This window comes from Drosophila hydei, unplaced genomic scaffold, assembly GCF_003285905.1.
Source record: "Drosophila hydei strain 15085-1641.00,03,60 unplaced genomic scaffold, DhydRS2 tig00008119-arrow-pilon, whole genome shotgun sequence".
NCBI lineage: Eukaryota > Metazoa > Arthropoda > Insecta > Diptera > Drosophilidae > Drosophila > Drosophila hydei.
This window is the reverse complement of record NW_022045830.1, coordinates 2,197,560-2,216,123: the sequence shown is the minus strand read 5'-3', so window position 1 is coordinate 2,216,123 and position 18,564 is coordinate 2,197,560. Positions and strand designations below refer to the sequence as shown.

Genomic DNA, 18,564 nt, shown 5'->3' with positions numbered 1-18,564 from the left:
TCTTTTATTCGCTCTCACCACACGTTCACTCACACTTGCAGCTAAGTTTCGTTAAGTTTTTGACGTTTCTTCCTGTTCCTGTTGTTCTTTCACACCACCATGGTTGCCCTACTGCCCCACACACCGATGCTGCCATAGCCGCCATCGTTCTCAACACACAACACGTCGTGGCCTTCAGCCGCATTTCTTTTTCTCATCCACGCTCTCTCTCGGGTTTTCTCTCCCTCTAGCTATCTCTATCTCTCTCTTTCTCTTCTGGCTCTGCCTCTATGTACTGCTCTCTGCCATTGTCATTCTTTCATTCATATATTCTACTTGCCCTTGTCAAATGTTTGCGAGTCTTTGCTCATTATTGTCCGCATGTGTGTGTGTGTTTGTGTATTTTTATCCGTGTGCGTGTGCGCGCTACCGAGTTTTTGTTGGTGTTCAAACTTTTTGGTGTGCTTTTTCCGCTCTACATTGAAAAAATAGTTGTATTTTACTTTTCGGCAATAGCGATTTATCTATGACTGTGTTTGCTATAAGCTTTACTTTTGCTTTTAGTGGCCGCTTCCGAGTTTCGGTTGCTGTTGCGCTGCACGTTTTATATTGCCCTCTCTGCACGAGGCTTACACGCAATAGAACAGAATCTACTAGTCTTTAAATAATACATACATACATGTATATATACATATGGATGGACATATAGCATGCCTGACTGTAACTAGCTTTTGTTTCGATTCGCTTTCGTTCCAGAATAAGAACTAGGTACACGCAGTCACACACACACAACAAGCACACTCAAACAATTTCATACGCCAAGCGCAGGAAATGCAGCGAATTTAAAGTACAGTGGGTCTTATCTAAAAAAACTGGCATATTCAATTTTAATTTTTCAAAACATTTGATTTATTTAATTAAATTTTAATATTATTAATTATTAATATAATCTAATAAAATTTCAAAATTTGGAATGATATAAACATTTTTTTTAATTTAATGTAAAAGGACCTCTAGGGATACCCATTTTTCTCTAATTAAAATGTAATTTGAAAATTGACATTACGTATACCTTTAATAATGTTATTCTGAAACAAATCATATTTTATGTATTTTTGAATAAGCCTTATAGGTATTATAGTAAAATTTGTTCGCCCGTTGCGTTTAAAATTTACAGATTATGGAATATATGTTTATGAAAAGATACATGTTTTCATAACTTTTTATTGTATTTTTAATAAATACCTCGTTGCAAGCCATCAGCCATATGGCGTACAGCGGTTGCCTTCCCTTCGTGGGTTTTACACCTAGTTTTTCACTTCTTTGGATGATGCAACGTTTTTCTGTTTTTTTTTTTTCATTTTATTTTCACTGACATTTTTTTTTGCATGCATAATTAAGAATTTTGTTTGTATAGTTAAGCAGAACGGAATCACATGTTTGACACGTAATATTCGCAGGAGATTCAGGAGGAAATATTTATGTAGACATTTTATTGCACTATTATATATTTAATTTTTTTTTTATATTTAGTTTCAGCCTACATTTAAATACTGTTGGAATTTTTAGTTCTTTACTTTTGCTCAGTTCTATAACTTTTATTTTGTTTTTTTTTTTTTTGTGTTTGCACAATTAATTTGTTATAGTTTCTTATTTGTCATTTTTAACTTTTATTCTTATTGTTTGTCTTTTCTATTACATTCTTTTTTTTTGACAATTTAAATTGATGTAATTTCCGTGTCTAATTATAATTATTTATGATGAATTGAAATATATTTTTTATATATTGTTTGTTTTTTATATAGTATTTGACTCCTGTTGCCATTGTGCAGTGATTTTTGTGTGATACTGTTTGGAAATGGTACGTTGTTCGCTGTTTGCCTGTCGCGCTTTCAATGCCAAGCGCAGCACAGATTGCCAGCGACACAGGCCTTCGCCGACGTTGTCGTCGCTGTGGACGCAGCCATCGTTGTTGCTGCAGCTTTCGTTTTTGCCTCCGATGTTTGGTTCTGTCTTCGTCGATTATCCGAACGCTTTTGAGGCGAATTCAACTCTCAGCTGTGGAAGCGCGCTCAACATTTGTGTACGAGTGCGTTAGTGGTGTATGGTGTATGTGTGTCGCTGAGTCAGCCAGAGCGCAGCTAGTGCCAAAGCGACCCAAAGCTCAGCTCACGAGCGGTTCAAGTTCAAGGATGTTATGCAATAAAGCGCATGCAAGACCGTAGAAGTATGGGGTATTCATATGTACACACACATGCACGCACACACACAAGCACACACAAGTGAATATACACGAAGGCGGGTGCATATAAAGGAAGCTGGTGCTGCTGCGGTTGCTCGCACGTATTCAATTCGCCGCTGATCTCACACACACACACACACACCGCCGCTGTGGCTGCTGTTAGCTTGTGCAGTCTACCCTGACCGCGCCTTAGTTACTGTTATACACATATGTATGTATGTGCATGTGTGTTCATGTGTATGTACATGCACATACGTATAATAGGTACTGTATATATGTATACGCACACAGACTGCGCCCTGTGCCTGGGCTAACCGGGTTGCAAATAGTATATAATTAGCGCATTTACTGACTAACTGCAACAGCAACAACAATTAGCAAACACATACACAAATCAATGTCTGTATGTATGTATGTATGTGTACACATATTTATCCTATAGATAAATGTGCGTGTGTTGCAATTTGCGAGCGTCTTTACTCTTTGACCCCTACCACCTACATCCCCTTTGAATTGCTTAATTGAATTTGTTGTGAATGTATGCATGTATGTATACGAATGCACGTAGGTGTATGTATTTAAGTGCGCCACGCTCTTTGACTTGTTTGTTTAATTGTTTAATTTAATTAAATGCTTCAACTGCACTGTTTGCATCGGAAAGCAGAGTATCTGAATCTGCATCTGTATCTGAATCTGCATCTGTATCTGTATCTGTCTTTGTATCTGTATCTGAATCTGGGTATGTATTTGTATTTGTATCGGAAAGCAGAGTATCTGAACCTGTATCTGTATCTGTCTTTGTATCTGTATCTGAATCTGGGTATGTATTTGTATCTGTATCTGTTGGTACGTCTGTATTTGCATATATATCTGTATCTGTATCTGTATCTGTATCTGAATCTGAACATGGGTGTGTATTTGTATCTGCATCTATATGTCTCTATAAACCTTTATACGTATCTGTATCTACATCTCTAGCAATATATATATATATCTAAATGTATATCTATATGAGATATAGACATTTGTATCTGTGTCTCTATCTGCATCTGTATTTCTATATGCATGTGCATCTGTATCATTAGCACTCTCTGTATCGTACATACATCTCTGTCTGTATCTTCGTCTGTGTCTCTTTATCTACGTACATATACTTACCTATATCTATGTATCTACATGTGTACCTGTTTGTGCAACAGATGATATTTGCAAGCCTTCCGTTTTATAAATTTCCCCATCTGTCGCTGCGCTGCTTTCTTATGTCATGTTCAGCGCAGTCTTATTAAGGGTACCTAGATACACACACTCACACTTATATACTCTCATATATGTCCATTTATAGCTACTGCCAGAACTACAGCCGCAGATGTGCGCTTGAGTAGCCCAGCTGCACTTCTCTGTTTGGTATAAACAAATTCATCCGCATTTCTATAGTGAAATGCAAAAGTTTTGGTATGCGCTAAGCGGCATTGCTCCAGTCCAATCAGTCAATCAATCATTCGAAAGCAAATATTTGCCATCCTGAAATATCTACATCCATTTTCATGCATTTTTGTACAGAACGAAACGAAAGAGCTTTTAATTTCATCTATTTAAATGTATTTAAGTGTTATTCTTTTCTGTTTTAGTTCCCCAGATATAATAATTAGCAAATTCTCAATTTCAAACAGCATTATTTCATAATAATTATTATTTTTACTAGAAAGTTAAGTTTGCGCCAGATCGTGCAATTTCCTTTTAAGAGTTTAAACAAAATATATTTTGTTTACTATTAAAGAATCGGCATAAAAATGTCTTTTACTTAGTACACAAAGAGAGCACAAATGATTGCTAGAAGCGGGAAACTTGGCTCAGCTCGGCGATACATACATATATATATATATATATATATATATATATATAAACTATACACATATACATACATACATATATACGTATACAGTAAGTCCATATTGACTATTCTCATATCTATTATAAATTGTGTATTCGTTGAAATTGAAGTGAAATAAAAGCAAGCGCAATTGCGAACGTGATGAAATAGTAACTTGGGCAGCGGAGGAACATTCGATGTGCAGCGAGAGGGGCCGCTGGCTGCATACATTTTGCAAGCAGTGTGGGCTGCTGTTGCCGTTGCTGCAAAATCGCCCTTTGCCGTCGCAGCGCATGTCAAGAGTAGGTGACCTTGACAGTGAACTTGAAACAAATGCTACAAGGATTGTGCTGTTGTCTGTATATACTCGTGTACATACATATGTAAGTATGTTGTGTGAAACAGTTGGAATGGAACGCGAAGCGCACTGAAATTGAAACGCAGCGAAAACCATCAAAAAGCGAGCAAGCGAAATGGCAAACACAAACAACAACCTGAATATACGAAAGCTTTTACGTTGCAGCTGCAGCTGTGAAGCATGGGGGCGGGCCACCACTGTGCGCTTGTGTTTGTGCCTTAAATGACTATAAACTGAAACGCGGACTCTCATTTGCTCTCCGCTCATTTACGCTCTCACGATGAATCATCGAAACATGCCGCGGCGAGTGAGACCTATTGTCTGCAGTCGACACTTGGAATTCGTGCCAGAAATTTCCCTTTCATGTTTCACTTTCGCATATGGCAAGCGGAGGACGCTATTTATGCAATGCTGCCAAAGCTAACGGCAAACATATTGTATGTTTTTGTATTGCATTTGTACGCCTATATATGTGCGTATGTATGTACATACATATCTGTGTGTGTAGTGTGCCGCTCTGGATAATGGAATAAAAATTTCGATTTCATTCGACCCTTGCCGCACTTGGCACTTGGAATTTATCGAGTTTTGTTCCCTCTCAACTTTACCATTTCACATGCCACTGTGTGGGTGTTTGTGTAAGTGTGTAGGTGGGCTGGTGTATATACACACCCGCCACCCATTGCTAACGGACTGCAGTTTCCTGTCACTTACGTCAATTGACAACGTCAGCAGTTGCAGAGGGCGTTGCAAGTTCAGTAACATGGCTTAAAGGCAGCAAAGCCGTTACACTTTCGTTAGACGTAACGACACATTAATGAAATTTCGCTCTAATTACAGTAGTTGTCATTCATATGAAATCAGCTCAAAATTGGCCAATCAAGTTGCAAATTGAAAAAAAAAAACGGACACTATCCAGTAGCTAATGTCTATTTATAAATGCACCGTTTTATAACATCAACATAAGCATAGCCAACCCTTGTAAATGGTAAACGTATAAAAACTGTTCGATTTTTATACAGAGCAGCTGTTAAAGGGATGCATACGTATGCAAGCTGCGAAAAAGAAAAACTTAGTTATCGGTAAATTAAGCTGAGAATTTATGTTTTTAATATGTCGGCCCAGATGGGCAGTGCAATTGGAAAGTTTTGAGCTTATAAAATTACCAAAAAAAAAAAACAGGCAACAAATAAAACAAAAACTGCAAATAAAAAGCGCACAGCTAGACGTTGCGCAGCTGAGTGCAAGAGAGAACAAGCTTATGTATGCATATGTACATATGCAAGTACCAATACACGCGTGTGTGTGTGTGTATGCAATAACCTTGAGACTGCTTTGAATTTCGTTGGCACATCAGAATAAGAGAGTGAGCGCACTAGCGAGAGAGAAATGCAGGCAAGCAACTTTTGCAGTTTTCTCTCTGCTTTTGCCTTTGGTTTATATGTATGTGTTGTGTGTTTGTATATACTTTAAGCTTTTCGCTTTGGTACAAATTTCTTACGATGCCCTGCTGTCACACTCTATCTTCTTTGTGCTCACTCGCACACTGCCTGTCTCTATCACATCAGATTTAGTGCTTTTTTTGCTTGCGACGAAATGCAACTCACGTTCAAGGCCAGTATCAAAATGCATTAGTATAAGAGTGCACACACACACTTACGATGCATACGATGGCTGTGTGAGTGTGCGCTAGAGAGGGTGTGTAGTGGTTCGCTGCTGTCGTCAGTTGTCAACTGTATTTGCTTTGGCCGTAAGTCGTACAGATAAAAACAGATGAGAAAACTACTTTATATATGTACATATGCATGCATGTACATATATGTCTATATGTGTACATAGTTGTACTTATAATCAATAACTCGCAACTTCTTGACTCGATTTGTTCCTGCGATGGCCACAAATTTTCTATTTTCTTTTATGATCTTGATTCGTGCTTGCCAAATCATAGATAGTAAGCTAATGCGAAAAGTACAGTGGTCACGCTAATGGCAAAAACTTTTAAATTCAAAATTATTGAAATAATAAAATTATAGAAATTTTTTTATTAAACAATTTTGGGTAAATTGCTTAATTTGAGTGACTACTGTATATACATCAAGTGTGATTAAATTTAGTTGAACTCATAGAATTATATTCAACTTCGGGCTTATCTAATCATTTTAAATTGTTATCTAATCTAAAGGCTTTGCATGAATTCGATGGAAACGACATTTATAAAATTACAATTAAGTTCAATTGAATTACATGGAATATATATATGGAGTAAAAAGTATGCATGTATGTATTTGCATATATGTATTTTTATATACCTCATCTTATGTCATCTTACGAATTTTCCATATTTTTTTTATATGCAATCGCTCTCAAACTGTCGAATGAGATTGGTATGCAATCAGGCATGAAAATTACAGTGCCTGTCAAATTTCTATGTATACATGTGTACGAGCTTGTGTTTGTGTGAGTGTGTGTGTGTCTAATATGGAAAGGAACTATTTTTTCTAATAGCAAATTGCTATTATCTTTCTTTCGAGTACATCTACTATTTGTTATAAATATATAAATATATGGTATGAACCAGTGTATGAACCACTGGTATGAACCAGTGTATCATATGTTACACTAAAGGCAACATAGGTGAACTAAATGAGCTGCACAGTGAAAAGACACAAATATTGTGCCCTATCTCAGAATAAAAGCTTTGGTTCAAATGAGCGACGAAGCAAAATAGGGCTCAAATTAACTAGTGAACTACGAAATTAACTTTTAGTTAGCATAAAAGAACGACAAAATAGTTAAAACATGCAGTTTAATGATGGAAGTTCAATGAACTACCAAAGACTCCTCAAATGAACTACTGAACAACAATAAATGAACTAGTAAAAGATGATTTAAAATCATATGAATAACTTATGCAAAAAAGTGAGTCCGACGGCGAGAAACGTTACATTTGCAAAATGAACTAGTTCCCATATTGATTTACTAGAACTAATACCAAAAAATTTGCGCTTGATTAACTCTCTCTTTGTTAATGAGCCCTTCTTAGCTATGTCTTTGCATTTGCTTTTGCTTACATTAAAATTGAAATGTTTCTTAGATAGATCTTTATCTCCCTCTCTCTCTCTCTTTCTCTCTGTCTCTTTCGAAACGTAGTCAACAGCAATAAATTACGTTGCGCCTATTGGAAAACGTTTTTTTACTGAGAAAAGATTGCTTTTTCCATTGATCGATTGATTGATTGATTGATTGATTGATTGATTGATTGACTTCAACGTGAGCTCATTTTCCAGCACTGTCCAGCCATATGGAAATGTGAAAATTGGAAATGCATTGGAACATGGAAAATGGGCAAGTCTCTGGCATTTTCGCTGTTAGAGAGGACAAGGTCAACTTGCGGCCCAGAGCAGAGCTGAGCAGCGCTCAGCTGAGCAGAGCAGAGCTCAGCTGAGCAGAGCAGAGCCCAATTGCACATAGCTCGAAACTTCTCCTACTCTCAGTCTCAGTCTCCATCTCACTCTCTCTCTCTCTCTCTCTCTCCCTGGTTGCTTTGGCTTCGCCTACGCCTTGGCATTTCAGTTACTTTGGCTGCGTGGGCGTCAGCAGCTGTTGAACTGCATAACCTGTTTTTGTTGCTTTTGCTGCTCCTGCGGCTGTCCCTCAAGCTCCTGCCGCGTCCTTCAATTACTTGACGGGACCAGCTGCGTGCCACATGCCACATACCACACGCCACATGCCCACAGCACAGCCCCGTTCACATAGCCCGGAATGGTCAAAAAGCTCGGCCCAATTCCATATTGACTGCAATTTGATAACCACTCGACACTAATTGCAACCAGGAATATGTGCATGCATCTAACCATAGATACATTTGTATCTATATTTAGATTTAGCTAAAGCTGCACATGTATCTCTATCTGTGTCTGCCTACATATCTATGTCCAGATACATTCGTATATCGGCTTATAGATGCACATGTATCTTTATCTATGTTTCTACGGATAAGATACATTCTTTATTATACTCTGCTTGCAGATACACGCGTATCTCAAGGTATGTTTACCTATAGATACAAATGTATCTATATCTGTCTACAGCCTTATAAGTATCTTTTTCCATATTTGTCTATAGCTACTCATGCGTCTTTATTGAACTCTATATGTATCTATATCTATATCTACATCTATATACATTTGTATATATCATTTGTAGATACTTTCGTATCTTTATTTATAGCTTTCTGCCCAATCATATCTATTTGTTTATCTGTACACGTAGATACTTATGCATCTATGTGTGTCTACAGTCATAAATGTATCTTCATCTTTCTTTAGATAATTTTCTATCTAAGTCTTTGTTTGTCTGCGTTTCAGATATGTATACATATGTATGTATATGGATACATATCCAGCTCAAACCTCAAGCTATTCTTCATATATGTATATATCTTATTTTATGTAAATACTCTTATCAATATAAATATCTGTATCTTTAAATTTAAAATGGTTTATCTTGATTTAAGAACAATTTCAGTTTAATACAAATGTAAAAATTACTAAAACTTGTTCCATTTCGCAGTTAATTTTAGGATTTAATATTCGCTGAGCCACTGTCCTTCCAGACATGTTTTCGCTCTCTTTCCATGTTCCACTTGACAGGAAGTCGGCCGTCACAACAGTTATATAAACAAGTATATACGCACAGTTGCATCTGCATGCACATACATGCAGTGTGCATGTGTGTGTGCAAATTCAAACATTCTATGGATGTGTATGTAACTATGTGCATACAAATTTAGATTCATGGCGCCCGTGCAAGCTATGCGCACTTATTAAAGCTCCAATAGAGGGCGTCAGTGAAAGCATTAGCTAATACACGAACCAGGCATGCGTACGGTGTACGTGCTAAAGCTTTTGCCTTAACAGGGCCTATGTCCCATGTGAATGTTAAGTAAGATAGCTAAACTATTTGCAGGTAAATCTTACGGCTATGTAGCGTGAGAAGGTAAAATGGCTATAGGAGTTAAATGTGGGCCGCACGCAATGCGTAGGGCACAATTCACAGCGTGATTGGAAAATAGCCATCGGATATAATTTAGACAGAATAGTCTGTGAATGCGGTGTGGGCGTATTTGATGTCCTGAGCCCAACTGTCAAAGCCAACAGACAAATAGATAAAATGACAAATTGATAAAGCATAGTAGCAAGTGGCAAGTGGCAGCTGCTGTTGCATGTGTGACAGGGAAAACTGACCACATGTCAATGCAACGCAACTTCAAAGCGTCGAAATGACGGCTACCCAGCTACACTCGGCGAAAAGCAGATGTTGAACTAAAAAGTTAATTTTTTACAACTAAGTTCTTAAGTATATAGAAATTATAATTATATTTGAATAACAGTAATATTTATTAAATAATTTATTAAATTAAAAATTGTAATAAGATTTTGGTAAATAAAATAAATTAGAAAATCTTTTCACTTTTTAAAATATTTAATTTAATAAACTTTAGTTTTAATAATTTTTAAATTTTTTATGATTTTATTTTTAAATAAATTTTAATTAGTTTTTTAAGTTGAGCAAAACTGAAACAACTGAAATTTTATTTTTTATTTTAATTTTTTATTTTTATTGTTTTGTTGTATTTTCATTGGTATTTGAATTAGTTTTTGCTTCTAGCTAAATTTTCTTTAGCTAACTGTAGATTTGTAATTTTCAAGCTTAAATTTTCCAGCTACAAATTTTGGTTTTATATTTGAAATTTTGGCTTATATTTTATTTTTGTTTTGTTGCTCATAGGCTTAAGGTGAGACATGTTGGCCAAATGCAGTTTGAGACGCTGTTGCTAAGTTTGCTTAGTATTTTTTGGGTTAAGTGTGGAAAGAGAGTCCAGAAGCCTACTCTCTTTCAGGGAGTATTATGTATTATTTTTTCATAAGTTTATTAGTCTCAGCTTAAGAAACTGTAGTCAAAGTTTATTTTTGCATTTAATTTGTGTGGGAAACTCTCAGTTTTAGGTTTGGCTCAGTGTAGCTGGGGTAACTAGGGTTAGCCGCTTAGGGGCAATGGGGCGTGACAGCAGGTTAACAACTTGTAATTGCGACAATAATTTTGCATTTGCATTCGCAGTTCGCATAACATGACAAATGTGGCGAATGCGAAACGCCGTTCGATGCGTTTAATTGAAAATTCATAAGCGAATAGTTGGTCAAAGGTTTTGCAATATTCAAATAACAATTAGCTGTGCGTGTGTGTTGGTGTCTTTGTCTGTCTGTCTCTGTGTGTGTGTGTGTGCCACGCCTACGCAATAAAACAGTTGCGGCGTCCCACAAACAATGGCAGAGAATGTGTGCAACATTTAATTACCGAAACAGAGACGTCGCGTCGTTGACCCATGCAAAGGGTTTACCTAAAACTCCAATTGGAATTTCAATAACTGCACAAATACACTGAGCGAAGTTCCTAGCAACAAGTGAAACTAGATTTTGTATGTCTTTGTAGTGCATGGATTCTATTCTGCAAATTGTTAGCTAAAGTTAGAGCTATTCATTAATCAGTCCATCAATCATTTGATTTACTTAAATCATGGACTCATTAAAAGTGGATAAACCACTTAAGGGAGCCACACATTCGCCTGACTGTGGTTGACAGTGATTGACCAAGTGATTGACTGACTTGTTGACTGACTGATTCACAGTATTTGATAGCCTTGACTGACCGATATATTGCCTAATGGAGTGAGTTATTGACTGACTGATTGATGGACTGATTGACTGAGTTAATTATTGACTGATTGATAGTATTTGACTCATTGCCTTATATAAAGAAAAATGGAATGAGTCATTGACTGACAGATTGATGGACTGATTGACTGAGTCGTTGACTGACTCCTTGATTGACAGTTTTTGATTTATTGACTGACTGACTGGCTGGTAGACTGTCTGATAGATTGATAGATTAATAATTAGATTAATTGATTTACTAGCAGATTGACAGACCAATTAAGTATTTGCTGACTGATTAATGGACAGATTGAATGACTGACTTCTTAACTAACTAACTGAATAACTGATTGACTGGACTTATTGACTGACTGATATACTGCTTGATTGTTTAACTGAGTGATTGATAGAAAAACAGATCATTGATTGACTAACAGAGTTATAGATGAACAGATGATTGATTGGCTGATTGATACTACCAAATAATTGACTCGCAACTTGAGCGGCTGATTGATTGATTGAAATACTAATGGGTCTTTAACTGATTGACTGACTGACTGGCTAATTGAATAACAGACAGACTGATTGATTGCTTGACTGTCGAAGTGATTGATTGACTGTTTGAGTAAATGACTAGCTGATTGACCTCAAGCCTGAACTAACAATCAGGCATCTGACACTATTTTCTATCTCTGAAATGAAGTTCTTTTGCATTTCTCTCAGTGTACTCTGCGTTATTGTTTGTGTGTCAATTAATGTGTGAATTATTCATACCTTTTCCATCTAATTAGAGCCGTAAATGCAGATTGCGGGGCATAAAAGCTTCAAATAGGCTAAACGAATGTTATCTGAAACTCGAAGATAGACAGAGAGATAAAGCGCAATGGAGAGCCTCGACGCAGCCAGTCGAATCTTGGGCCATGCCGCGATATGACCAAGTCGCAGCGTATGAAAAGTTTCTGCCTGCAGCTGCGTTTCAAGTCGACGCAGTTGTTCATCGTGGCCGGAGCTGTGTTGTTGGCGCTGCTGGTGTCACTGCTGTGCATTGGATTTACCCTTCGCTTCGAGGTGGAGCACGCGGTGGCCAATGTGGCCGACGTGGACTACTGGAAGGATTGGGTGGCCATCGAGCAGAAGCTCTGGTACGACAAGGGCATCGAGGAGCTGAAGCGTGCCATGCGCGTGCACTCGAAGCAGCGACAGCCCAGGCAGGTGCTGCTGCTGATGGTTCATGGCATCGATGCACCCGCTCTGGCTGCAGCTCGCTTCACTACCGCCGATATCAGCTCCCACGCCAACTACATCTGGGATCGGTTTCCGCACGCAGCCAGGTTGAAGAACAGCTGCAGCTACAGCTCGCCCTGTGATGCGGCGGCTGCCTTTCGCGCACTCTGGTCGGGCGTGCCTCTGGCTGCTGTGCAGCGACTGCGGAGCAACTGCAGCAGCAGCAGCAACGAATCGGAGTTGTTTAGCGTGCTACAGCAGGCGCAGCTCGCGGGTTTTCGTACGGGTTTTGTGACCAATCAACGTTTGACAGGCGCCTTGGGCGCTGCGCTCTATGCGCAGGTGACATCCAGCAGCTGGGAGTGCGACGGCTTGATGCCAGTGGGTGCCATCGAGGCGGGCTGCCAGGATGTGGCCCAACAGCTCATCTCAAGCGCAACAGGGCAATCTCTGAATGTGCTGCTCGGCGGCGGACGACAGCTCTTCAATGCCAAGGTGCCCAGCTTCGAGTGGGATCCAGTGGATGAGTCGCTGTGCCGCGCCAGAGCTGGACGCAATCTCTTGCGCGACTGGCAAAATCAGAAGCTGAAGCTCAAGCCCAGCAAGCGTTTCGAGCTGCTGCAGCAGGCCCATGAGCTGAGCTCCATCAATGGCAGCAGCGTGGACTACCTGCTGGGCGTGCTGGCCAATGGAGATTTGAGTGGCAGCGCCCAGGCACCCACGCTGCAGCTGATGCTGAATAAAACGTTGCAGGTGCTGCAGCGACCAGGCGTTGGCCATCTGCTGGTCGTGGAGCATCATGTCAAACAGCCCATGTTGGCCAGTGAGCAGCTGCAGTTGCTCAATGCAACACTCACGGACTTGTTGGGCCACAAGGAGCTGCTCACCTTGGTGCTGCTGACCAATGGCAACTACCTCAGCGCCAGTCGAGATGTGAGCGAGGAGACGCAGCTGGTGAGCACGCTGGACGAGCTCTTCCAGGAGCCAGAGTTGGAGCTGCAGCGCAGACTGCAGCAGATGCCATCGGAGAGTTTGCTCTTTGCACAGGGTGAGTCAAGCGTGCACAGGGCGTATCAATTTGCCTAACTCTTCTCTATGTGCAGGGCCCAAATCGTTGCTCTTCTATGGCGTGCACGACGAAACCTATTTGGCCCAGGCATTGTCCTATGCTCTGGGCATTGATGTATTTGGCAGGCAGCTTATAGAAGATAAGTGAAATTGTAAGCAATAAATAAGTAAGGCTTAAGCAGCTGCTTAATACTCGTTCAAGTTTGCCAATCAACTAAATAAATGTTTGTTTTTATACTCGCTAAATATGAATGACATGAACTATCAAGGAGAAGGCTGTGTAAGTCTACAGCGATCTATGCTGAAGTGATCGTCGCTCTCAAGAGCAATGCACTTATCTCCCTCTCTTATCTAATAACTTGTGTCTTCAGCCACAGTTTCTCGCTGCGTTAATGTGAGCATAGAGCACAAATGTTTTCCCTACATCTTCCCTACAGTTTCGGGCAGGTTATATGTGTATTTATATAGAGTGGTATATAGAGAAGTGATTAGCAGTTAATTAAGTTGTTGATATTATTTTTATTTCTCATTCATTTTTTAGAACTGACTGCGACTGCGTAGTATCTTTATTTTATGTCAATAAAGTAGAAACCTCGGCGGGAGTTTAAGAGTTTATTGCTTTGTTCTTTAATAATACTTTTGTGTTTTAAATTATTAGAAACTATCAGATGCTTAGATATATAATATATATATATATATATTATATATATATATATATACTATATTCATTCACTACTCTCAAATTCGTACTACGATTACCCCTTTCAGTTGTTCTAACTATTTAGTCGTTTAGCTAATCTAACTGTTAATCAGCTGCTCGCTTAAGATGTCTAAAGGGTATATTGGTTTTGTGTAAAATGCATATGCGTATTATTCTACTATATTTTTGATTAGAATTGTGAAGGCTAATTGGGACTATGATGTTTATATATATAGTCTATATATATATAAAATCTATATATATTTCAGTTTAAGATTGACATTTTAAATCAAAATAAATTATTAAAAAATTTAAAAAGCTCTTGCTATAGTTATTTATTTAAAATGCTTTTATTAAATTATTTTTTTATATTTTATATTTCATTTATTTTTTTTGTTTATTATGTTTTCTTTCTTATGCTCAAAAAAAGCTTTCATTGCTTTGTGAGCGAGTATTGTGCAGTCGTTACCAGTTCAACTCTAGAAGAAACTTAAATTTTAAATAAATTTAAATACTATTATTATTATTATATATTATATTATATAATAATATTATTAATTTACCCTAGCCCGCAACTCCCTTGAAATGAAACTTTTCTTTCAGCTTTTTCTTTTTGATAATATTTGATGGATATTTGAAACTTTAACTAGTAAACGTTTTATTTCTATAATGCTATAAATTGAATCTGAAATTAAACAACAACATTGCCAGTGGGCTCCGGGGGCAGCATCCAATTGAATGGGGGCGTGGCAGCGGCAACTGTTGCTGGCAGCTCCAATTGCCGATTGACAGTGGCCGCTGCTGCTGCCGTCGCTGTTGTTGTCGCTGTGGCAGCAATGCGCGGCACCGGGCGCAGCACGTGAGAGCTGGGTCATTTGACGGGCAGCGGCGGCAGCATGTTGTGTGCCACATTCGACAGCTGCCGCAAGTGATTCGCATGGACGTACTGGAAGGCCGAGGAGCGCTCCAGCTGCTGGCTCAGATAGAGCTCGCCCAGCGAGTAGAAACGTGGCTGAAAGGGGAAGCCACCAAAGCGTGGCGTCGGGTTGCCATAGCTCTTGGGCGTGCCCGTCACAGTGGGATATAGGCCGCTGCAGTGTGGCGGTGGGCGTGGCAACACATAGCTCTGCGCTGGCAACTGTTGCTGCTGTTGTTGCTGTTGCTGCTGCTGCTGCTGCTGCTGGTGCTGCTGATGTTGCTGTTGCTGTTGTTGGTGTTGCTGCTGCTGAAAGAACTCCATGCTCTTCAGATTATCCAGCATCTGATGCGAGGCCTGATGCTTCTTCAGATAGGCATAGCTGCAAGGTGCGTGGCTTTAGTCTAGAAATCAATAAGTCTCATTTACCTGCTTACCGGCGAAAGGTTTTGCCACATTGTGGACATGGATAAATGCCATCGCCGACATCCACCACATCGCATCCACCTCCAGCCTTGTGGCCAGCTTCTGCGGCGCCGCTGCCGTTGCTGCTGCTGTTGCTGCTGCTGTTGGTGCCGTCGCTGGCACCAATCGCTGCACGCTTCTTGCCGGACTGCATCTCCGACTTGGGCTTGTGCCAGCGGCGATGCGAAGCCAAGTTCGCCGGACAGTTGAAAACCTGCAAATGCAACGGTTTCTATTAGCTGAAAGTTGCCAGAGATAATTGTTGCAGCTCGAGCTTTGTGCTGAGAGAGGACTTACTGCCTCTACTAATAATTGTTAAATAAATGGCAAGTTTCTTTGAATTTATAAACAGTTAATTGCTATCGATCACTTGAACAGCTGCTGGAATATAGTTATCGAAAATAGTATCACGCTGGCTTGACCACGGGTTAAGTAGCTTAAGCTGCTAAGGCTAAGGCTTCTGAATATGCAAATTTTTACAAATTCTATCAAGACAAATTAAAGCTTAAGACTTTTTTTTAATGTAATTTAAAAACAAACTTTAACCAGCTTTCGTAGGGCGGAACTATACGCATAGGATATCTTAGTAACAGCTCAAAGCAGCTTTATATAATACTCAACTTGCAGAATTTCTAAGAATGCATTTTAGAAAGCTTTTGCTGCAATGCGATAAATCTGATAGAAAGCTCAAAGTTGCTGAATTAATACTAGCTTTTACTTTTCAGCTTGAATGAAGTCTTACTTGAAGCACGCAGCATTTTGAGAATCTAGCTGTAAAGCCATTTTAATTTAAGCTGTTGAAAATCAAAGCTATTTATTATATTAAGCAGCTTTGATTTTAACTTTTTTCAAGTGAACCTTAAAAAGCTTCTACTTCTTTAACTCAAGAATTGTCATGAAAAGATCAAAGCTTGCAAGTTCTAAGACTTAAACTTAAACTTTTCTTGCTTAAGTATAAGCAGGCTATTGCTTTAGCTCAAAAAACTTTTCTCAAAACTCAAAGTTGCTATACTTAAAGCTCTACTTACCCCCTCTAAAGCTACAGATAATCATATTAAAGTTTCTTAACCTTCAATATTTGTTAAGACCAAGCGAAAGCTCAAGTCTAAGAAAGTTTCTATTACTAAAGGTTATTCAGACATTACCTTTTCGCACTCGGAGCACTTGTATTCGATGTGAACGATGCGTGGACAGCGATGCTGGGCGAGCATGAAGGCGTCGTCGTAGACGGTGCGACAGAGCTGGCAGAGATAGTCGCCAATTTTGTTCTCGATGCTGGCCAAGATGGCTTTGGCCTCCTCGGTGATTTCGACCACATTGAAAGCGGGATCAATGTCGCCTTTACGCACCACCAGCTCCTCATCGTCACGCAGTTTGCGTATTATGGTGCCGGATACGGGACTGATAGTCTCCTCGTCAACGTTTGCTGCGTGTTTGCGCAACTTGGTGCGTCTACGTTCCGGCTTGTGTTTGCGCAACAGCGAAGAATGTGCCTCAGGCTGTGGCTGTGGCTGCGGCTGCGGCTGTGCCTGTTGCTGTGTCTGTGTTGGTGCTTGTCCTTGGTCGTGGGTTGGATTAGTGGTTTCACTCAAGTCCATGTAGACTTTTTCCGGCTGCTCTTCAATGGCAGCGGCTGCGGCCTCTGCCTCCAGCTCGAGACACTCCTTGGCCGATTGGGCAAAGTCCCGCCTGAAGAGTTTGTCCAGACCGTTGATGGCCTGATTGTGCAGCTCCTCATCCTCATAGATCAGTTCATTCCTTTTGAGCGCCTGCTTGCGCTGTTGCGGCATCAACTCCGCATTATCATCATCATCATCATCATCGCCCAGTATGTCCACAAATACCTCCTCATCGTCGTCTTCCTCATGCTGCTGCTCCTCTGTGTCATCAACGTCGTGAACTTGTATTGTATCCTCCTCATCGGCTTCGGCATCGCCATCGCCGTCGCCATCAGCATCGGCCTCGGTGTCCGTGGCATAGTCATTGTAGTCATGGGAACTGACAACTGTTTCGTCCTCGTCCTCGGTCAACACAATTGTCTCATCCTCCTGGCAGCTGCTGCTGCTGCTGGCTGCCGTCCTAGTCACGCTCGATTGACTTGCCGGAATTTGCGCAAAGTTACTTTTGCCGTGAAAATTACTTTTATCATACGCCGCACCCTCAAAGCCATAGCCACCCAGTTGATGCTGTTGCTGATGATGGAAGTAGCTTGTGGCAGCTGCTGCTGCTGCTGCCGCTGCTGTCGCTGTTGCTGTTGCTGTTGCTGTTGCTGGTGGCTGCATCACGAGCGCCGCATGTGGCCGCCACAGGTAATTCTCCTCGGACATTAATCTTTGACGCTTGCGAGGCGGCGAGGGCGTCGATGGCGGCGTAATTGGCACCATATTCGTCGCAGCGCGCAGCGACAGATCCAATGGGGAGAGCAGCGATAGCGATATAGCCGACCTGCTATGCTGACTAAATTGCGCAAATGTCTCGTTGATTGCCGGCAATGGGCGGCAGTCGGCGTAATGGACTTGTGGGTGTGGCACCAGCGACGTCTGGCTCAATTGGTTCATGTTCAACATGTTTTCACACTTGTCTCAGCTTTTGCTTTATATTCTTTCCTTTCTTGACTTGAATTTCAATTAATATTTATTAATATTTAATTTATTTATTTTTGTTTTATATTTAGATTTGAATTTATTATATTTTATTTTAATTTATATCATTTAGCTGTAAATTTAAATAATAATTATTTTTTTTCATAAATAATTTACAGCAATCTACAAATCCCTTTCTAAATTTTCTAAATTATGTTTTTCAAAAATAAAACATTTGCTATTCTTTTTTTTTAATTTCTAAAATAATAAATTTCTAATAACTATAAACCTACAAGTATATTTATTTTTTACTTTTGTATTCTTTCTCGAAAAGTAAACAATAAATATTTTTTAACATATTTTTTTAGACTTTTTCATATAAATATAATTATTGAGTAAATATTTTTTAATATTTTTTTTTTAATCATTTTAGTTTACTTTTATTCC

At 39.5% G+C, this 18,564-nt stretch overlaps 2 protein-coding genes across 2 annotated transcripts; one reads left to right on the top strand and one right to left on the bottom strand.

Annotated features, from left to right (window-relative positions):
- The first annotated feature begins 12,083 nt into the window (after nucleotides 1-12,083).
- On the top strand, nucleotides 12,084-13,651 carry LOC111594545 (alkaline phosphatase). Its single transcript, XM_023307897.2, has 2 exons — nucleotides 12,084-13,434; nucleotides 13,490-13,651. The coding sequence occupies exons 1-2, from the start codon at nucleotides 12,093-12,095 to the stop codon at nucleotides 13,600-13,602; spliced, it is 1,455 nt and encodes a 484-aa protein (XP_023163665.2). The 5' UTR covers nucleotides 12,084-12,092; the 3' UTR covers nucleotides 13,603-13,651.
- Nucleotides 13,652-14,962: 1,311 nt separating this feature from the next.
- Nucleotides 14,963-18,102, bottom strand: LOC111594433 (zinc finger protein 841; the record flags this gene model as incomplete). Its single annotated transcript, XM_030224793.1, is given in 5 exon segments — nucleotides 14,963-15,166; nucleotides 15,362-15,452; nucleotides 15,508-15,749; nucleotides 16,681-16,998; nucleotides 17,062-18,102. Coding segments are annotated over 5 exon segments (1,896 nt in total), but the record flags the coding sequence as incomplete, so codon positions are not given.
- Nucleotides 18,103-18,564: the final 462 nt, after the last annotated feature.